The sequence below is a fragment of the Apodemus sylvaticus genome, chromosome 19 (assembly GCF_947179515.1).
Source record: "Apodemus sylvaticus chromosome 19, mApoSyl1.1, whole genome shotgun sequence".
NCBI classification, from domain to species: Eukaryota; Metazoa; Chordata; class Mammalia; order Rodentia; family Muridae; genus Apodemus; species Apodemus sylvaticus.
Genome location: NC_067490.1, coordinates 53,783,769 through 53,797,029, shown reverse-complemented (window position 1 = coordinate 53,797,029; position 13,261 = coordinate 53,783,769). Strand labels below are relative to the sequence as shown.

Here is a 13,261-nt window from a genome sequence, read left to right as displayed (position 1 = left end):
TAAATTAGCTTTCAGATACATATTACTCTAATTTGTCCAACAGAAATTTCAAGTTAGTCTCTTCTTTAGTTTTTCCATATGATGGACCATTTTCAACTAGAGAAATATTCAATATGGTATATGTTAAAAAACAAAACACTAGACTCAGTTTGGCGGCCATAAGTAAGAGACAGTGGTCAGTAAGGAAGTGGGTAGGGAAACTAAATCTACTGCTACAATATTTAAAGTGTATATGTGTGCATGAAAAAAACTTTGTCTCTAAAAAGATTTTTGTAACTTAAAAGACAAAATCTGAAGATTCTTAAAAAAAAAGTCCATTTAATTTAAAATGAAAAACACAATTAAAAACAATGGTTTAATAATGAAAATATCTGCCTTCCAAATTATTTTGAACTTATACAAATATAAGTGGCAACTCTTTCTTGAGGTATATTTCTGGCTTAACAGTCTCTTTGTGGGGGGTAATAACATTCAGGCTAACTGGATATATAGTGTTTATTATCATTTCAGGGAGACAAGACAGTTTTGTTCTGGGTTTAATTATTTATACTAAAATAGTGCTAAAATAAAACTATAAAGAATTGCATTAGAAGAAGAGATGACTCAGCAGTTATGAGCACTATCGCTCTTCCAGAGAACCTATGTTCGATACCCAGCACCATAATGTGGATCACAACCGTTTGTATTTGTTTCAGCAGACCAGATACTTTCTTCTGCCCTCTGCAGGCACTCCATACATGTGGTACAACAGAGACAGGAAAAAAGTCTGTACATATAAACTAAATTACTTTTTTTTTGTTTTGTTTTTGTTTTGATTTTGAGACAGGATATTGCTATGTAGTCTGGGATGTCCTAAAATTTACTATTTAGATCAGCTTGTCCTCAAACTCCTAAAGATCAACCTGCCTCTGCCTCTCAGAGGTTTGGATTAAAGGCATGTACTACCACGACCAGCTCCTAAACTGATTTTTAAAAAGTGCTTTCAATGGCACTGGGTAAATCATAAACTGCAAGAAAGAGTTAGGGTTAGGTTTAGAGGTTAGAGGTTAGAGGTTAGGGTTAGGGTTTTGGTTAAGGAATCATTGTGGCACGGAAGAGATATGAGAGAAGTGGGACCAGTCAGCCAGGGAGAAAGAAAGGAGGGGAATGATAAGAGGGCCTAAGAATCAGTGGCAAAGAATGTTCTCTGCGTCAGGGCATGAGAGTGTAAAATTCAATACAATGATACCAACCAAATGAGAAAATTAAAACAAAAGCACTTATCATGTTGCTTTTCTTTTAGGACTGAAAGTACATACAGAGTAATTTTGGTGTACCTAATGTTGGTAGGTAAAGTAGGCAGGCGGACCTTTGCGTAGAAAAACCAACACCTACTACTAAATACATAAAGGGCTAATAGTGGTACACAGGGCAATATTCCTTCATAAGAAATAATAAATAAAGGCATTAATTCATGCAAAAAATAAATTCAATGACAACTGGGTCAGGGTAACTTTACTTAAAAGTATTATACTTAAAAGTATAATAAAACGACTAAAGATGTGAACATCTACTTACCTGTATCTATTTCCCTACACTAAACTTTCAAATTCTCAGTATTATTTCTTTTTCAGAATAGGTATTTGTGTCTGTAAGAATGTTTCATGCTGCATGTGAAGTTCTTACAGATATGCTATTTCAAAAGCTAGGAATAGTATAAACCTACATCACTATGGAATGAGGACGGGATAAATTAAAAAGATAATAGAATGCCTGGCACTAGCAAGCACTTCATAAGTGCTGAGCAATATTATGACTATTAAATGTTAAGAATGAAATATCTACAAGAGAAGCAGCTCTGAGGACAGAGCTAGGAAGCAGCCAGAAGTAGACAGGGCAGCTTTCAAGCCTTGGCTTCTCAACACAGTGGAGTTGATTTTTATTTCTAAAGAAAAAAAACAAGACCTATGAATAGCAACTTGCCTTTCAAAGATTCACACAAGTTCATGATCGATAAGTAACTCAAAATATAATACCCACAAAGTACAAAATAAATGCTATATAGCAGGGTATTACAAAGAGAGATAAAAAAATTTTAATACATCGTGTGGCTCTAAACTGAAAGACAATCTGATATACAAAACAAGTATCAGATGACTGGAGTTAAAATTTAAAACTTTAAAAGACAATGGTGACTGCCACACTGTCAGAATGGCAACATACCCTTGACTAAGGCAGTACCTGTGAGGTAAGTTCACTAAGGCAGTACATGTGAAATACATCACGAAAGTGGAAACTGAGAGGTATGTTCATTCAGTGTGGTGGCTATTCTTGGTTGTCAACATGACTATACTGGGAATTAAGAAAAACCCAAGTTGCTCAGTACTCTTGTGAGGGATTTTTCTGATGTAGATCATTTGAACTAGGAAGGTCCACATCTAATCCAGCTCTTTAAGATCTAGATCTTTTGAGATGGGAAGATGGAGCTTTAACTGGGGCTGAACCGTCAGTGGTAGTCTATATAAAGGACGTGGAAGAAGGAAGCTGGCTCTCTCTTTGCTTTGCCCTTGCTCTCACTTCTCTTGCAAGTCCATTCCTTCACTGGCATTAAAGCCTTCTTCGTTGGGATTCCAGTGTACACTGAAAACTAGCTGAGACATCAAGCCTCTTGCACTGATTATTAGACTTTCTATTGTTACAGTCATTGGTAGATTACTTAGACCACATCCTGTAAGCCACTATAATAAATAAATAGACATTCTATCAGTTCAACAAGTAATCTATCTATCTATCTACCTATCTATCTATCTACCTATCTATCTATCTATCTATCTATCTATCTATCTATCTATCTATCTATCTATCTATCTATCTACCTACCTATCTACCTACCTACCTACCTACCTACCAAATCTATCAGTTCTGTTCCTCTAGATACCGTTAAGGGATATAATATACTAAGGAATATAAACATGGATTGCATTAGGTCTATAAGCTTATAGCCATTAAACAAACAGTCTGTTAAACCTTCTCACATATACATTTGCATGTAATTACTCTATGGCAATTGAAATCTTATGTAAGGAACAAAAGTATTTAGTAGTTTCTATTATAACTACCTAGTCTACAGTAGCAAAAGAAAACAGCCATAAATAATAAAGGGATAATACTAGCTGTTCTATAAAATTTTTTTTAAGAATCATGGATGTGCGAGACCACCAAGACCTATCTAGATCAAAATTGTCAATAAATTGACATATTTAAGAAAATATCTGCTAAAAAAATCAGAAGATACTATTATTATTCAAATCACTTAGAGCAATACCTTTTAAACTGTAATGGGGACATAGGAATTTGGATTGCATGCAGATTTTGATCAGGAAGCCAGAGAGGCTTTTGTTTTCTTAACAAGGTTGCAAAAGGCCACACTATTTGAAAGTCTTTTGCGTATACAAGAGGCAGTTAAGGCATTATTCTCAGGATCTTCACATTCCTAATGATCTTATATTTAGGTAGGCTATATTCAGCAATGCTTTAAGTTTATAAACTAAAAGAAAGAAAGTTAAACTATTCTAATTTATCAAATTTTAAAATAATAATAAAGCCATTAGATGTTAAGGTATTTTATAAATGCAAACTCATTTTTATAGCCAACCTATATTTTAAAAGGTAGAAATAAACACTTCAGTTATAGAAATGATAAATGAATAGATAATTTATTCAGACCCTTTAAAAGATAATTGAGATGCTGTCCCAAAAAACTAAAACAAAACAAAAAGTCCAAAAAACAAAACAAAGAAGAAAACAAAACACAAACCAATCAAAGTACACCAACCAGAAAAACAAAAACAAAAGCCACTTCTTAGAAGATGAATTAAGAACAAGGTGTTTATGTGAAAGAAAATACCCGATGAAACCCTTTACTTTATATATGTGCTAGCTAGTGTTGTGTCAACTTGACACACATCCTAGAGTTATCTGAAAGGATGGAAGCTTAATTGAGAAAATTCCTCCACAAGAGACTGACTGTAAAGCATTTTCTTTATTAGTGATTGGTGAGAACAGGCCTACCCCATTGTGGCTGGTTCTATCCCTGGGATGGTCCTGTGTTCCGACTCAAAGGGAGGGACCTTAGATGATATGGCCTACATTGGAGAGAGGGAACTTGTAGAGCTTGCCTCTAGCAGAAAAATGGGGCATCAAGTGAGGGATAGGACTGCCATCCCACAGTCCAAAGTCTGACCCAGAATTGTTCCTGTCTGAAAGAACTGAAGGGACCAAGATGGAGAAGAGCCCGAGGAAACGAAGTTCCAGCAACAGGCCCAAATTGGGATCCAGCTTAAGGGGAGGCCCTAAGGCCTGACATTATTACCGAGACTATGGAGTGCTCACAGAAAGGGACCTAGAATGGATGCCCTCTGAAAGACCCAACAAGCAGCTCAGAGTCAGATGCAGATATTTATACCCAACCAATGCATAGAAGCTGCTGACCCCTGTGGGTGAATTAGAGAAAAGCTAGAAGATGAGGAGGAAGGTGACTCTGTAGGAGGAGCAGAGGTCTCAATTAATCTGGAACCCAAAGAACTCTCAGACATTAAGCCACCAACCAGGCAGCGTATACCAACTGATATGAGGTTCCTAACACATATGCAGCAGAGGACTGTCTGGTCTGGCCTCAGTCAGTGAAGATGCACCTAATCCTCAAGAAACCTGAAGCTCTGGGGAGTATGGAGGTTTGGTAGGGTAGAGATTGGAGGAGAGACATCTTCGTGGAAACGGGAAGGAGGTATGGGACGTGGAATAGTCAAGAGGGTAGATCAAGAGGGGGAATAAAAATCTAGAGTATAAAAAAAGATTAAATAAAATTAAAAAAAAAAAGAAATTAAGAAAGCAATCCTAGCAAGTTGAGGGGAAGCAATCCAGTAAGCAGCACCACTCCTTGACTTCTGCATCAGCAACTCCTACCTCAAGGACCCTGCCCTGTCCTGATTTCCTTTGGGGCTAAACAGCAGTGTGGAACTGTAAGCTGAATAAACCCTTTCTTCTCTAACCTGCTTTTTGCTCACTGTGTTTCCATCACAGAAAGTGAAACCCAAATGTATAAAAAAGATTAAGTGTCTCAGAAGTTAATGACTCTGTAACATTAACTTCTCAGATTATACATTTTCTATTAAGACCTAGGTACCACAAACACCGTGTGCACTGGTTCCTGGCACTCACCTGTTTTAATGCATGTCCATACTCTGGTCCTTGGGTGGGTAGAAAGCAGGAAATCTGGCCACTATTTTTTGCTCTCTCTATTAGAGACATAGCTGTCCTTACAGTGGCATTGCGAGCATGTACAAATACCATCACCTAAAATGATGAAAAAAAAGTTATTAAATATTTCAATTTTTTATGATGAAATGTAATAGTAGCCTGGAAACCACAAATTAAAAATTATTATTAAAGTTTCAAAAGAAAATCTCCAATTTCTGAATTAGCCAACATTTAATTGAAAAAAAAGACATGATAAGGGGAAGTTAAAATTCAGCAACATGACTTATTCATTATAGATCCATGAAGTGATTTACATGCTAATGAATGTATTCGGTAAAACTTGGAGTGCAGCTTGTACATTTCTCTCTTGAAAGCATCATTCATTATGCTTTTACTCACATACAAATTTAAGAAAGGTCATCTGTCTATATGAAAAATGGATATGATTTGTATCACAGTCTTAGCCTTCCATATTTTTCTGTTCCTTGACTTTTATATGGTAATGTTTAAGATTATATTCTGGGGTTATGACTTACTGTTTTTATTCTTATAAGTATGGACAACTAAATTTTGACTGGAAGTAGAAAGAGAATTTGGACAGACTTTCGAACAATGCTGGAATAGCGAATCATTACATATTACATTGTAGATAGATAGAACACATTTTGCATGGTAATGTGGGTAAAAGACTTAAGCCTGGAGTAAAATGCTATAGTTTTGACCTTAAACTATATTCCCCAAAGGCCTAATGTTTAAGGGATCAGCCTACAGCTTGTTGCTCCTGCATGCTAGCTAACACTGTGAGAGGTGGACTAGGAGAATTGTTTGGACACAGTAGACTCTTACAGGGGAAAGCAGAACTTTCTGAGAGCACAGAGAAAGCAGAACAACGCCTTGTTTCCTTTCTGTTTCCTAGCCTACATGAGGTGAACACTTTTGATTTACCATCCATGCCTCACTTCTGCCTTACCATACGCCAGAAATAACAATTCCTACTTAACATAGACCAAAGACACAGAAATACACATGCCTACACAATCTCAAAACTGTGCAATGATAATTCTTTGCTTTCTAGTTTTTTTTCCCCTCAGATATGTTACAATTAAAATTTTCATTATTAAAATGTCTAAACTACTGGAAATGACTAAGAGTTCAATACAATCCTTAATAAAAATAACACATATTTTTCAGAACTAGAATAAAGAATTCTAAACTTTATATTAAAATATAAAAGACAACAAACTGCCAAAGCAAACTTGCAAAAAAAAATATGGCAAACTGGAAGCATTATACTAGCAACTTAAGAGATAATAAAGAACTATGTAAGCTTCCAAAAACAAAGAAAAAACAAAAACAGGACCTTGGATGGCATTGGATAAAAACATAAGCGGAGAAGGAGACAACAAATGCAAAGCAGAGATCACGAGATTATGTAATACTTTACCATAAGTAATTGAAATAGACAATTCTAAAAAAAAATATTAAAGAACACCATAAAATGATCCAACTATCATTAGTCACTGAGAAAATATCAAAATAAATTACACTTGAAGTATCACCCTATCCACTGAGAATTACTACTCTCACAACAACAAACTCACAACAGCAAACCAACAAACACTAGTAATAAAGGTGGATGAAAACAGACATTTGCATATTAGCAGTAATGGAAATCAATAGAGAAGGGGAATGATGTGTCTATCTCCTATTATTAAGGTGCATCTAGCGACTCACACTTGGAATCCCGGCACTAAGAAGGCTGAGGCAAAAGAATTGTGAGCTGGATACTAACTTGGTGGATAGATTGAGTGCCAGACCAACTAGAGGACATAGGAAAATCTTTTCTCAAAAACAAAACAAGCCCTAAAATTTATCTATCACCAGTTCAGTGACTATATCTTGAAATTTAAAATTTATTTTTAAACTGACTTATTTACTTTTACATATGTGTGTTCTTCCTGCATGTATATTTGGCATGATTTGTGTGCCTGGTGCCTATGTAGGCCAAAAGAGGGTGTCAGATCCCACTGAACTGGAGTTAGAGATAGTTGTGAGCCACTTGGGTATTGGGAATTGAATCCCAGTTATCTAGAGGAGTATTCTGTGGTCTTACCTACTGAGCCATCTTTCCATTCCTCTCTCCCTCTCTCCCCACTTCTCTCTCTCTCCCCCTCCCTCTCTCACACACATACCATGAAATGTACCAGTTGACTGATTTCTTTTTCAGGCTATTAAATTTTGCGCATTAATCTTGCATCCTGCTACTTTTGTGAAAGTATTTATGTGTAATTTCCTTGGGTAAGTCCTTTAGTTTTTGTTTGTTTGTCCTGTTTTTTTTTTTTTGTTTTTTTTTAAAGATATGAAATCATATCATCTCCAAATAAGGATACTTTGGTTTTCTCCTTTTCTATTTGTATTCCCTTGATCTTGCCCTGTGGTTTTACTGCTTTAGTTAAGACTATACATATTATAAAAACAGGTCTGGAGTAGATATCCTCTCCTGTACCTGAGTTTAATAGAAATATTTGGAGTTTCTTACAAAGAACTAAAAAAAAGTGAACATCACGAAAACAAGTAACCTACCTTAAAATGAGACATAGAACTAAACAGAGTTCTCAAAAGATGAACATCAATAGCAGAGAGACAATAAAAGAATGTTCAAGATCCTTAGCCAAAAAAAGTGAAAATATACTACTTTGAGATTCATTCTTACACTAGTCAGAGTGGCCAAGATGAATAAAACAAATGACAGTGGATGCTGGAATGGATGTGAGAAAAGGAGAACATCTATATATTGCTGGGATAGGGTATAAACTGGTACAACCACTCTGAAAATCCTTTAAAAAAATTAAAAGCCAATCTATGAGAAGATCCAGCTATCCTACCCTTGGGTATACAACCGATGAATTCTACATCTAACTACAGAAATCTATGCAAGTTGTTACCACTCTATTCCTAACATTCAGAAATTAGAAATAGCCCAGATGCCTATCAACTCAAAAATGGATAATAAAAAAATGGTATATTTATACAACAGAATATTATTCAGTTGTTAGGAAAAACGAAACTATAAAATTTGCAGGTAAATGAAGAGCTAGAAACAATCATCCTAAGTAAGATAATTCAGACCTAGAAAGGAAACGTTTCATGTTCTATATGTGGATGGCAGCCCTTAGCTTTAGACATATGTTTTGTTGAGTTGCTAGTAATGGACCAGGAAGAATTGAGGGGATATTCCAAGAAAGGAGAAATAGAATACAGTATACAAAGGGACAAGGGAAAACAAAAATAAAAGAGTTTAAAATAGGGAAAGGAATGGGGGGGAGGCAGGGACTATATGGAGGAACAACTAACACTAAGCACCTTTTGAAAAATGATATGGAAACCCACTACTGTAAATCCTTTTTAATATACAAATATTATATATATATATATATATATATATATATATATATATATATATATATCAAAGATATTGAAGTATAATTACTATATAATCAAAGAGACAATTCTCCAACCATATACATACAGTATTAATAAAACCAGTGTCAGGAATCTCTTACATTCCAGGTACTAGCTAAAGGCATCCTATAGACTCCTCTCCCAACAAAACGTTACAGGCTATAGCCAATGCTACAGTTACTCTCTGCACTTGACAGAAAGAACCTATTGTTAAAGATTCCACTTACTTTTATCTTCAAACATGAAGAAACTGAGTTGATATCCAACTAGCAGCTTCATCCCTACTACGTGTTTATGTAGCTGAAAGGCACTTTGAACACTACCAATCTTGCAAGGTATAAAAACAACCTGTCTACCTATGGTAGCATACATGTTATGAGAGTAACCAGTTACTTTTTACTTGACTTAAGGCCTGTTCAATGACATAGAATCCATACAGGATACTGTTAATGGGGCCAAGAACCTGAGACTACATGTCATTGGCCCAGGGAAAAAAACTGCCATTATTCTAAGTAAACGTAACAATAAAGTGACCCCTAAGGATATATGGTTATACCAATCATTCACTGAACTACTAAATCCTCATCAGAGCAGCTTCTCCCTAGAGTCAAGGCTTACTAAAGACCCACTAAAATGGACGACAAGCAGGGAGGGAGAGACTCTGAAGAACTAGACCTTAAGTGGGATGTCTGCATAATACCCTTTCCCTCAAGGCTCAGGGATCTATGCAGAAGATGAGGCAGAAAGACTGTAACAGTCCTGAAATGGTGGATGACTCCAAGGAAACAGCTTCTTCGAGAAACAACAGGACTGATGCACTTAGAGACTATAATAGCATACAGAAATTTAAACCAGACAAAAATCCAACAAAAAGGAGAATAAGTAGGAACAAAGTACAACTACAAGTCAAGAAGCGTTTTGCAACTGAGACCTGTTGGGAAAGAGAAAATCAGTTTTTTCCAAATGAGTAACATTGGGTATATTAACCATACCCAAGAGTAGGTTCTATATCTAGGAGTACTTGGCTAACAGAAAACATACTCCATGTATTTTTACTCATTTATTTTCTTCAATTCACACATCAAATAATGCCCAAGAAGAAGAAGGAGAGGCCCTTGGTCCTTGAAAGGCTCAAGGCAGCAGTGTAGGGGAATACCTGGACAGGTGGGAAGGGGTGGATTGGGAAACAGGGGGAGGGAAGAGGACCTATGGGACTTTCGGGGGCGGGGGGGGGGATCCAGGGAAAATCATTTGAAATGCAAATAAGGAATATATCTAATAAAGAAAAAGAAAAAAAGAAGACAGAAAAAAATCTTGATAACACACACACACACAGAGAAAGAGAGAGAGAGATGGGGGGAGAGAGGGAAGGAGATAGAGAGAGAGAGAGAGAGAGAGAGAGAGAGAGAGAGAGAGAGAGAGAGAGAAAAATTAAAATAGCTGTATTTTTACAAAGAAAGAGGAAGAGGATATGGAGATATTGTCAGGTCTGATTTGAACTGCACTTTCTGTTTAACCATGAGTGTCATGAAACTCTCACAGTACTATGGAAAATATAAACAGGCACAGTTTTTGTCAAAAGCTTATGTATTTCTTGATACATTAAACATAATTACCATTTCCTTCCTAGGTAAATATGCAAAAGAAGTAAAAATGAATATCCCACTAGATATTTAGATGCAAATGTTTTCAAAGCTTCCTCAAGAATAGCCCTGAGGTATAAATAATACTAGTGTCCATCAATACACAAACATAAACAAAACAGCATCTACATGACACAAGTCATTATATATGCTACAACAGGGGAAAGTAAAATAAATCAAACATAAAAAGATAAATATATTGCTCCATGTATGTGAAAAAGTCTGGAATTCATCAAGATGGAAAACAAAAGGTTCTCAGCACTTCATGAAATGCAAATTTGGAAACTGATCTTTTAGAATTTCAGTTTTCATATACTTATTACATGCATTATCATAGCTCCTAGAGACAAAAATGAGGGTCTCAAATGTTATATAGTGAATATAATCTAATTGTAATGTTTAATTTAATGAAGACTGAAAAAAATCATAGTTCTAACATTCCAGGTACCTTGCTCATGACTTTATGAAAGACATCAAATATAACTAATATTTGAAAAGTACGATCTAATCTAAAATATCTTCTAATTTGTTGCCACAGCATATCCTTCAACATATTTAATTCACTACTCAACCTAGGTCAATACTCTAGAGGATAATAAACAGAATAGTGAAGCCTTTCTTGTTATAAAGTAGTATCACAAAGAAAAAACATTTTACTGATACCCAAAATAGCCAAATTTTGTCTCCTTTGTTACTAATAGCAATATCTATTGTGCAGAAGAAATTAAGCAAAACCAACAATTACATTCCTCATGTAAATATAATTCATTAAAGAGCTATCTGATAACAATTCCTTTTATAAATTAAATTTAGAAGCCCATTATTTTGGAACACTATAAAACCTATTCTGATTTCAAGAAAATATAAAAAAAATAAAATGAATTTCTAAGACCTCTTTGAATGACCTCAAAAAAGTCACCATGAGTCTTAAATATGCAAACATAATTTTCTCAAATAATACATTTATAGTGGATCTTTACTAATAGGCAGGCACAGTCTGTCTGACTTTCTTATGTTTTAAGATTTATTTATTCATTTATGTATGTAATTACACTATCACTTTCTTTAGACACACAAGAACAGGGCATCAGATCCCATTATACATGGTTGTGAGCCACCATGTGGTTACTGGGAATTGACCTCTGGACCTTTGGAAGAAAAGTCAGTACTCTTAACCACTGAGCTATCTCTCCTGCCCCTAGATTTTGTATTTCTCATCAGATGAGAAGATATACATTCCTAGTCAACTTTATTAAATCATTACTGGGGTTCTATAAACTAATATATTTGATTTCTGAGGTAGAAATATTTTATCCAAATCAATTAAATCTTGGAAAAACCTAAAATTTCAAATAAATACAAATAAGCTAATTGTCCTTCTCTGTACTACATCAGCAAGCACATAATTATGCATTGGCAAGAGGCACAGAAAATACACATTGAAAGGACAGTGGTAAGTACTGTCTCAATGCAAAGAACTTGCAGTATGAAATTGTAAAAGTGAGGATAACAGCATACACATACATACCAACATGTATGCACACATTCAGGCACAGCACACACACATGCACATGGCAAGAAAAAAGGAGAAAAGGCCTCACAATGAACAAAAACTTTCCCCAAGTATATACTTGTATACCTTTGAAGATAATTAAATATACCTCATAGGAAGAGCCCTAGATAAGCCACATAAAGGGAGCAGGACTTGCTAGTCTTTTTTTTTTTTATATCAGTACACTTACTTGCCTATTCTAGGAAGGTATTAATCCTCAGACGTGATGATACTAGTACTTCCTATAAGAAGCATTCTTTGTGTAAATGAGAACACTATACAGTTCATTAAGCAAATGCTATATATAAAGTCTCAAGATAATTTTAGAGTATTTTTAAAAGCTGTATTTTGGAAAGGTGAAAATCTCCTCTAAAATGTAAGTTGCTAAAAGCATTGAAAAGGTACTAAAAGAACAAGATAGTAACATAAAATCACCTGTGATACAATTGTTAATTATAATGAAGAAGCTATGTCAGATGATCTTAAATTCAGAGAAATAGGACAATTGAACATTTCTGACAGAAAGGATTAGGTGAAATAATAGTAAAAGTGTCATGAGACATAATAAAGCATTTCAAGTGGGTCATGCAGATATTTTATTGTCTCACAAGCTCTGAGGGAGCTTTAGAGTGCAGAGAACAAGAAAAGTGGCAGGACAGGAATACGAAGACTAACTGTGACATTGTCTATGCAGTCCTGGATAACTAAAGGTTGCTAGGATTGCATGTGAACGTGCAAGAGGAAAAGGGATGGAGAGAAATGGGCAGGTCTTAGAGAGTTAGATCCCAGACACTGGACTTATGGAGTTTGAGTTTTGCTTTTGGTTGTGACTGTGCCCTGATATGTTTCCCTCTTGAAGGAAGAAAGTATTTTAGTGGAGCCCACAGTTAAAAGACTTTGAACTTTTAAAAGACTTTGAATTTTAAAGATATTGGACATTTTAAGGTGATTGAACTTTTAATATGTAAAGACTGTGGGACTTTTAAAGTAATTTAGATCTTGGGGATGAATAAGAAAGTAAGAGTTGAGGCTTAATAGTGATGTGTTTGTGTGTCAATTTAACAAGGGGTCAATTGTACTGGCTAGTTTTGTGTGTCAACTTGACACAGGCTGGAGTCATCACAGAGAAAGGAGCTTCAGTTGGGGAAGTGCCTACATGAGATCCAGCTGTGGGGCATTTTCTCAATTAGAGATCAAGTGGGGAGGACCCTTGTGGGTGGTTCCACCTTTGAGCTGGTGCTCTTGGCTTCTGTAAGACAGCAGGCTGAGCAAGCCAGGGGAAGCAAGCCAGTAAGAAACATCCCTCCATGGCCTCTGCATCAGCTCCTGCTTCCTGACCTGCTTGAGTTCCAGTCCTGACTTCCTT

At 35.6% G+C, this 13,261-nt stretch overlaps 1 protein-coding gene across 1 annotated transcript in view; it reads right to left on the bottom strand.

The window, feature by feature from the left end:
- Ascc3 (activating signal cointegrator 1 complex subunit 3) overlaps window positions 1-13,261 on the bottom strand; it is a 269,368-nt gene that overhangs the window by 159,830 nt on the left and 96,277 nt on the right. The window contains exon 14 of the mRNA XM_052163239.1: window positions 5,200-5,334. Coding sequence (XP_052019199.1) covers window positions 5,200-5,334 — 135 coding nt within the window. The remainder of the gene's footprint in view (window positions 1-5,199; window positions 5,335-13,261) is intronic.